At 35.1% G+C, this 9366-nt stretch overlaps 1 protein-coding gene across 1 annotated transcript in view; it reads right to left on the bottom strand.

Moving 5' to 3' along the window:
- LOC106867954 (N-acetylated-alpha-linked acidic dipeptidase 2) overlaps window positions 1-9366 on the bottom strand; it is a 336237-nt gene that overhangs the window by 54471 nt on the left and 272400 nt on the right. The window contains exon 12 of the mRNA XM_052974261.1: window positions 4583-4668. Coding sequence (XP_052830221.1) covers window positions 4583-4668 — 86 coding nt within the window. The remainder of the gene's footprint in view (window positions 1-4582; window positions 4669-9366) is intronic.

Genomic DNA, 9366 nt, shown 5'->3' with positions numbered 1-9366 from the left:
GTGTATATATATATATATATATATATATATATATATATATATATTACATAGACACACAAGGGTTGTACTGAGGGTACAAATGTAGGCATCACATGTTTTAACTGACATATGTCATAAGAATTGCATGTGTTGGTAGAGTAACTTTTCCTCTACAACTCTTCTGCCTGTTTTGTCATTGCAGGTAAATGATGGCTAACAAGTAGAAGCAACATGCTGTCTTTAAGTTCCTGACAAAGGAGCCGTCAGGCTGTTGAACACCTACAGAAGGTTATGAGATGTTTACAGAGATGACACCAGTGACAAGAGAAATGTACATAGACATGTGAAAAAGTTTAAAGGGCAACCAGCACAAAAGACAAATCACACAGTAGGAAACTACCAACTGCAATCACTGACACAAAACACCAGTGAGTGGATGATAGACACAAGTGAATCACAGTCTATGAGCTTGCTACACAACTGGACTGTCATCACAATGTATTACAGAAATGGTTAGAATAATTTGGGTACCAGAAAATGTGTGCAAAGTGGGTACTTCACCAGATGGCACATGATTTGAAAGTGAGAGTAGTGGAAGTCTACTCTGGAAGCATTTGAAGATCTACCTTGAAGACATGTTTTTTTTTTCTGATCTGGTGACATGAGATGAACTGTGGTAATAGCATCCCAACTTTTCTCCAAAGCCTAAGAAATTCAAGAGCCAATGATTGACACAGGAAGTTATAGTTGCAGATGACAAGGGTATCTCCATCACTTTCAAGAATGTGGCTGCATCTTGAACAACAAGCAGTATACTGAGACATTCAAAAAGCTTGAAGAAGCCATTAGAAGGAAGACACCAAACAAGAATCAGAAAATTATCCACATTCATCATGACATAGCATGATCACACATGAGTTTTATGCAATTAACAAACTGTATTAGTTAGTGGCCACCCAATCCTTGTATAGCTTAGGCCTGGTGTCCCATAATTTCTATCTGTTTGGTTCAATGAAGAGCAGCCTTTGGGGACAAAAATTTGATGAAACCACATAATTTAATCTATGTTGACTTCTTAGGGTGGAGACAAACAGCATGAATAACCACCTCGACCACCAAATAGACTTTGAAGTGGATCATCCAGACATCAAATCTTTCTCTGATTTCCAACTCTAAATCACAGAGGATGGATTCATTAATACCACTTCTATAAGAAAGCCACTTTCAAGTGTTTAGTTGTGAATCATATATCAACTAACACCAGGATTTTGTATCTATGAAATAAAGTCTACCATATAAAACAAGTTGCTACAATGGCAGTTTCTAGAAATGGCATATTCCTATCTAATAATAAATAGGTAATACTTCAGGACAGATACCCTTCACTGCTATAGGTAGGAACAACATTATACATCTGACAACTGATTTATTGTAATACTAGAAAACTCCCAAAGAATCTCTTCTGCATAAAGAATATATAAGTTCAGGCTATCGTATGTAATGTGGTGAGCTGGCAATAGTTTTTAATCAATTAAAATTAAAGTAGCATTTCTCAAATGGGATAATATTATAATTCTGAATATTTTTATTGACTAATACTTAAGTTGTGATATGCAAGGGAGTAAATGGATCCTATCTCAGGTAGCTATGGTGATAGCTCCAGACAGGCTGGAGTGCTATTAGATCATGGCATAACATAGACAACACAAAGCTGCTTAACTAAAGAATGACCTGGAGAGATATATAATTTTGGTGCAAAAATAATCCACTGATTAGTAAATTTAAAAGAATAACATTTGAATATTTCTCAAGGGTACCATCGTTATGTAGATTATGTAGTTAAGAGCTGGCTATGAAACATAATCTGAACCAAAATTGATTGACAAAATTAATGATAAAAGAAGAAAATTCATAGGCATTAATGAAAATTCTCTCAAAGGAAGCAAAGGTGAAAACTCTTGAAATTTCAATTAACCAAAATTTGAATGGATATATGCAGGAAAAAGAAGGGAGTCTGATACTTATAAAATCATAATTACAATTTCAATTGAGCAAAAATCACTTTTGATCTATCACATGAAGCACAATCCTCCATTTAACTAATTCATTAGTTTGCAAAGCAAAAGACAGCTCCTCCTCACATGAATATTACTTGGAGGTGTAGTCTTTACCTAGCTGACTTAACCATTTAGCATTCCAATTACTCTGTCAAATATAATGCTTATTTATTCATATTGTTTTGAATTAACGATACATAGTTTCACAGTTTCAAGATTTTGGTGATATGGTTGTTTATTTTACAATGACATTGAAGGTAGGTGCTGGAACTGACCAGCTTGAATATGAAACTGGTACAATGTTTGAATCTTAGCCAATTAAATGCTACGTGAGAAATAGCATATATACATATGACACGTAATAAGGAAATGTCTGTGTTGTCACTGGAAAATAAAAAAAAATTTCCTTTCCACAACATCCTAGTGTTTAAAATAAATAAAGAAAACAATAGGATAAATGTAGTCTTAGAAACATTGAATCTGAAAGGATATAGGATGGGCAGAGCTGACCTTGGTTAAACAATAAGGACATGACACATATGTAATGTGTGTGAGTGTATTGGTAACTATGTAGCTTAACCATTCCTCCATATAGCATGCCTAAATGGTTAAGAAGACTGCTTTGCAATGATGAGGCTTCAGGTTCAATCCTGCTGTGTGGTATAAGTGTCTCTTTATAAATGATCTTTGCTGAAACAATGTCTTTGGATGACAATTATCCATGGTGTGGATTTTGTTATATAGCTACCATGAACTTGGGTTGATCGAATTCTTATGAATGAAACTGGGTAGACAGAAAATGTGTGGAAGACCACTGGATGACTGAATCTGTAGTTCAAAAGTCTAATCTTGTCACATACTGTTACATCAATTCTCTAGCAGAATTACTTTAAGGACATATGTCCATGGAATACTCTGTCTTTTTAATTCAATCAGGAGGAGGAGGAGGAGTTTTTTAATGTTCTCTGGCATGGATTACATGGTTTGACTAGAGCTGGTAAGGCCAGGGGCCCACAACAGGCACCATTGCCTGTTCTTGCATGGTTTTTACAGCTTGGTGTGCGGATGGATAATGGTATACTTGCACTTAGTGACTCAGAGAAGAAAGATGTGTGGAAGTGTCACTATGAAAGGTTACTAAATGTGGAAAAGGAATGGGAGAAGGAGAGTCAACCAATTATCAAACCAATTGAGTGACCAGCTATCAGAGATAATAGCAGCATAGTAGATAAGGCAATTAAGGACATGAAGACAGGGAAAGCCCCTGGGCCATCAGGAATCACTGCTGAGATGATTAAAGTTTCTGGTGGTGTAGGATACAGCTTAGTCACCCATAAAATTAATCAGGTTATTCAGGAAGTCACCCTCCCCAATGACTGGTGTAGTAGTATTATAGTTAGCTGTTACACACGTAAACGTGATGCCTTAGATAGAAACAACTACAGAGGTATTAAATTGCTTGACCAAGTCATGAAAGCTACTGAGAGGGTTATAGTTCATTTGATTAGAAATAGAATTAAACTAGATGAGATTCAGTTTGGTTTTGTACCTGGGAAGAGTACCATAGATGCCATCTTCCTAGTGAGACAGCTGCAGGAAAAGTACTTGGCCAAAAGCTTACAACAGAGTTCCCAGCTCTGGTGGTCTCTAAGCAAGTTAGGAGTAGAGGAGTGGCTTGTTAGAGCTGTATAAGCCAAGGACAGTGGTGCTGTCAGTAAGGTGAGAGTTGGCCATGAATACAGTGATGAATTTAGCAAACAGGTAGGGGCTCACCAGGGCTCAATTCTCAGCCTACTCTTATTCATTATAGTCATCCAGGTCATAACAGAGTAATTCAAAATTGAGTGTCTGTAGGAACTGCTATATGCTGATGACCTTGCTCTTATAGCAGAATCTTTAGCAGAATTGGAAAAATTTCAGGTATGGAAACAAAACCTAGGATCAAAGGGTCTTAAAGTTAACCTAGCAAAGACCAAAGTTGTTGTTAGTAAGAAAGAAGATAAAACTTTCTTCCCATCAGGTAAATGGCCCTGCTCAGTATATACGAAAGGAGCTGGAAGAAATTCCATTCACTTCACCCAGTGTAAATTATGGACACATAAGAGGTGCAATGGAATCACAGATAGATTAACAGATATAGTATCACACAGCCATGCCTATATAGTTACCATTCTTCCATATGCTATTTAAATAGATGCAAGTAATCATTGCTGAACCAATCACTTTGGATAGATATCCAAAGCACAGATTTTGTTAAGTAGTTACTCCCCAATCACACACACACAAATATGAATATATTTTAACTTTCCAACACAAATCTGTAACGGGTGCTTCAATGTTTATATATGTAAACCACAACACAAAAGCATTTCTCTTAAGTATTTGTTACACTACACTAGTTTATGTTGGCTTAATTTGTAAATTTCAACAAAATATTGAGATAAATCTCTGGAACAGCTGCATTCATTTGTCCTATTATATAGCCACAGTACACCAATCCACAAAAAAACAGTTAGTTATGCATATTATGTAAGGATTGCTCTTACCTGGCTCTAATTCCCCTTTAATGTATCCAATGACATTCCATGTTGTTGTAATGTTCTCGTAGTTGTTCACATGTAACCTGACTGTTCTGTTACAAAAGAAAAATGCAAATATAATAAGATAAAGAAAAAGAACCAAAGGGAAAATTGAAGAAAATGAAGTAAACATTGTGCAAATAGTCCTACATGACTGCTAATTATCAGTAATGAAGAAAAAAAGAGAAGTTGTGATGATCACAGACTTCTGAAGTATGTAGCAAAGTAGCTTTAATCATTAACCATTTAGGAAAATGTTTTCATTGTAATGTTCACAACACTAAGAACAACAATAGTAATACCAATATTTCTGGGTATTTCTGAAATAGTTACTGTTACCTGTACTACCATGTTTTTACATGCAGGGTAGGGTTGGGAAACTGCAAGTAACACTGAAATGACATTTATTCCACAAGAAACACAGTATTATCATCATCATTATTATTATTATTATTATTATTATTATTCAGTAGTCTTATTTTTATCATGTGCTTTCACTGCACTACTGAGTGCAGCTCTGTGTGCTTTGGGTATCTGCTGTGGTTTGTTGTGGTGTTCTTATTTATACTGTATTGAAAGTGTTTTATGTAGGATGTGTGCAGTGCCTACTATTGTTACTATTATTACTATTATTATTATTATTATTGAAGTTTTCTATGATGTCCCCCTTGTTTGGGTCCTTTCTCAGCAGTGCCATCACCCCTCGACAAACAAAAGTAGAAATTCTCCCGTTTTGTTGCCAGTTGCAGTAGATGTCTGCCAAAAGGCCCACAAACAAGTCTGGCATTGAAATTAAAACTCCTAGAGTAGACCATCCAGGCCTCCTTTAACCAGGAGACGAAGGCAATTTTCATTTGCCTGGTGGCTGTAGCAAAAGAAGTGGTATGGTGGACCTGTTTGAAAGGGCTAAAGTCAGACACTTTCCTCTTTGGCCAATCCCTCATCAACTTTTTCAAGTTCCACTTGAAAAGGAAGGTGAGACCAATTCTGAGATTACACCTGTAAAATAAAGGTATAAAAGGGAGAAAGGGCTCTCGCCCTGTTGACCAGGCACCATTAGCTTCTATGGGTTTTCCACGAGTAATCTTCAAAGCACCTCTCCCTATTGGCAGTTTTTACTAGTTATATTGTTATCTTCGTTATGAAATGTTTACACGGACTTATTTTTTCTAAAACCCTTTGTTTATTGTCTTGTGTTGTCCTTTAATGTTTTTGATTTATATTAGCCCTTGTAGTCAATAAAAAGAAAGAATTATTATTATTATTATTTTTATTCTTATTGTTATTATCACGAGGGGAAAAAACAGTTCAAAATGGTACAAAGGATAGGACCAACTTACCTCAGTAACTAAAGAAAACACTTCAAAACAGATAACTGTTTTCTTAACTTGCAATACAGAGTTCAAATCTTTCTGAGGTACTATAGAACTCACTGCAGTACTACAAATTCAAACCAGAGTCCACAAACTGTCTCAGTCCTCACTGCTCATTATCTGAATGCACTCTCTCTCTCTCTCTACATGCGCATGTATGTGCAAAACAGATCATTCTATACTAAACTTCTTTGCAACAAATGCATACCTCTGCCAATCTCCCTCTCTTTCTCCTCCATACATGTATCATTAAGTCTTCATCCATTGCAAAATTATTTCCCAAATACACTCTTCATTCTCACCCATTTTTCTGCTCCTTATCTTGAAATATGTCTTGCGTGAAGTTTTACTGAAGATAATTTACACAAAGTTCACAAAATGGAATTAGATTATCTCAGGAGATCAAAAATATCCTGACATATTTCAAGTACAGTCCCTTTTGAGTAAACTAGGGTAGGACTATCAGAAATATTGGGATTATTTTCTTAAGGTGAAAAAACTTATTTCATTTCTCAAACATTATTGAACTAATTTTTGCTGATGCAACCAACAACCATAATGTTCTTAGATTCTGATGCCATTTTTTTACCTTCACTTTTATTTTATTTTAGTATTTATGATAAAGCCCAATCTCAACAATAAAAAGATATTCAGATTTTGCGTGGATAAAAGTTTCATAAACAATATGCGTAGGAGTTGCTGTATGGTAAGTAGCTTGCTTACGAACCGCATGATGCTGGGCTCAGTCCCACTGCATGGCACCTTGGGCAAGTGTCTTCTACTATAGCCTCAGGCCGACCAAAGCCTTGTCAGTGGATTTGGTAGACGGAAACTGAAAGAGGCCCGTCGTATATATGTATATATATATATATATATATATATATATATATATTATATATATATATATATATATATGTGTGTGTATATGTTTGTGTGTCTGTGTTTGTCCCCCAGCATTGCTTGACAACCAATGCTTGTGTGTTTACGTCTCTGTTACTTACCGGTTCGGCAAAACAGACTGACAGAATAAGTACTAGGCTTACAAAGAATAAGTCCTGGGGTCGATTTGCTTGATTAAAGGCGGTGCTCCAGCATGGCCACAGTCAAATGACAGAAACAAGTAAAAGAGTACTATAAACTAATGTAATACAAATATCTTCAGAATTCCCAGAATATATCTTAAGAACCTGTTCTTAGATTTAGATCCACTTTAATAGCATTAGATTTTGTCATGGTAAACATTAGTCCATCATAGTTAAAATTCTCAGGAACTTTGGTACCATCTAATATTTAGGTGAATTGAGACAATATAGATATATTAATTTACTTATATATTTTATATTGTTCCAAGTAAATGCAACTGTCCTTTGGACAGTTTAAGTTGCTTTAGTGGTATTTTTTTCACCAAATAATTGAACTATTGAGAAGATTTATGAGTAGTACAGCAATCTATGTTTCCGATTAACCTAGGAATGGAAAATCAAATTGAAGGCTGGTTATTGTTGCACTTTAATGATCAAAGAACATATAAGTTTGCAAGTAATCTAAAGCAAAACTGCTGAAGTGTTTTGGGAGCAGATTACAGATAATGACTACAAAATATAGTTGTCTTACTTGAAAGTGAAATTTCTTGTCAGAAATAGCCACGTAATGGTGTAAGGAAATTGATGGAAGATGTCGAAGCTTCCTCCCTGTGAGTTTATTTTTTTCAATAACAAAAGGAGTTATTTTTTCAGTGAGATAAGCTAACAAAAGCCCCTTTATTCTGTCTTCCCACATAGTCTGTGCATAAACTATCAGTGAATGTTGCATAAAGTTAAATTGATATGGAGCTTTCTGAAAGATACATATAGCTTTCACTAGTCGAAGCAAAACTCTTATTTAAAGGTTAATTCTTTGGGACGAATGATATGTGATTGTTTAAAAAAGGCTAGAATGACAATGCTAAAATGTATTTGAAACAATGGACACCAGTCAAAATATCATAAGGATGGGTTAATAAGCATTCTTAAAGTGAGACAATGCATTGGTAGGTAAACAAAGGTATCAACAAATAGAAGAGAAGGAAGGGAACATCACCTTTCAAGGAACTCAGAATAGGTAAAGGTAAGCTGGCCAAACTTTAGTGCAGCTTAAATATGGAGATTAGGATTGTTTGGTATTGGATATTCATCGCGTACAATGTTCCTAGTTAATTTAATCACCATGGCAGGTAGACAGTCGAAATAAATAGGCAAAATCCTTTCACTTTTATAAAAAGATTAAAAAAGTGTGGAAGACCTTACATGCAAAAAAGCTATGTCCATTTAGATCCATTTATGTGGGAGCTCTGGGTAAAATGTTTAGTGCATGAGCATCCTTGGGACATAAGTAATGCATGTGTAAAGTTTGGTGAAAATTGGTTGAGAACTGTGGAAATGTATGCGTTAGTCATTATACACACATACTGTGATTCATATATACTAGATTAATGATAAAGTGTTGTTGGTTTCAGTTTTCTAGTATATCTGATGGTGGGAGTGACAAAAATGTGTTGGAGAATTGGAGACAGAACAAATATACAAAAGGCAACTTTTGAAAAGTATCAGTTTTTCATTTTATCAGTGAAAGAAAAAAAGAAATAAATAAAAAAGAAAAACATACTTACAAACACACATAACATTCACACACTCACACACTGGTAAAACTATGTATGCGTGTGTGAGTGCATATGTGTGTGTATGTGTGTATTTATATATAGACAATTTACAAAAGAGCAACTAATAGTTTCATGCTTTAGAGATGCAATAAATTGGCAGATATACAGTACATAACTTGGAGAGCAATCTTTCAGGTTCAGTGCATATCGTTGGATGCATTTAAAAACAACTATGCTGGTCTATGAGAAAACATGAGAAAAAATGAGAAGAAAGAAAAGGAAGGTAAGAAAACCAAGATCTTCATCCTTTTTTGTTTGTAGAAATCATAACTAATCTAGCTAGTGTAAAATAATATAACAAAGAGGAGGCCAAAGCCTGTGAGATAGCGGCTCAATCCAAAGCAGCTGACATCATCCAGCTTGACAAAAGAAACTCAGTTTCTCACTTGTTCTACTTTTTGCATCAGCCTTCATCCCATTCTTTCACTTCTCATTTTCTCTCATGTTTTATCAAAGACCAGCATCCTGGCTTTTAAGTACATCTAGTGATATGCACTGAACCTGAATGATTGCTGTCAGATACATGGCATGTTATATAAATCTGTCAATCTATTGTATCTCTAAAGCATGAAACTGTAAGTAGCTCTTTTGTAAATTGTATACATCAAATGATATTTATCTCTCATTGGATAGAGTACTTATTTAGCTGCTCCCACCTATAATAGAACTGTAAACTATAC

Source organism: Octopus bimaculoides, chromosome 18 (assembly GCF_001194135.2).
Source record: "Octopus bimaculoides isolate UCB-OBI-ISO-001 chromosome 18, ASM119413v2, whole genome shotgun sequence".
NCBI classification, from domain to species: Eukaryota; Metazoa; Mollusca; class Cephalopoda; order Octopoda; family Octopodidae; genus Octopus; species Octopus bimaculoides.
Note: the sequence above shows the minus strand (reverse complement) of the source record. Positions and strands in the feature narration are given on the sequence as shown.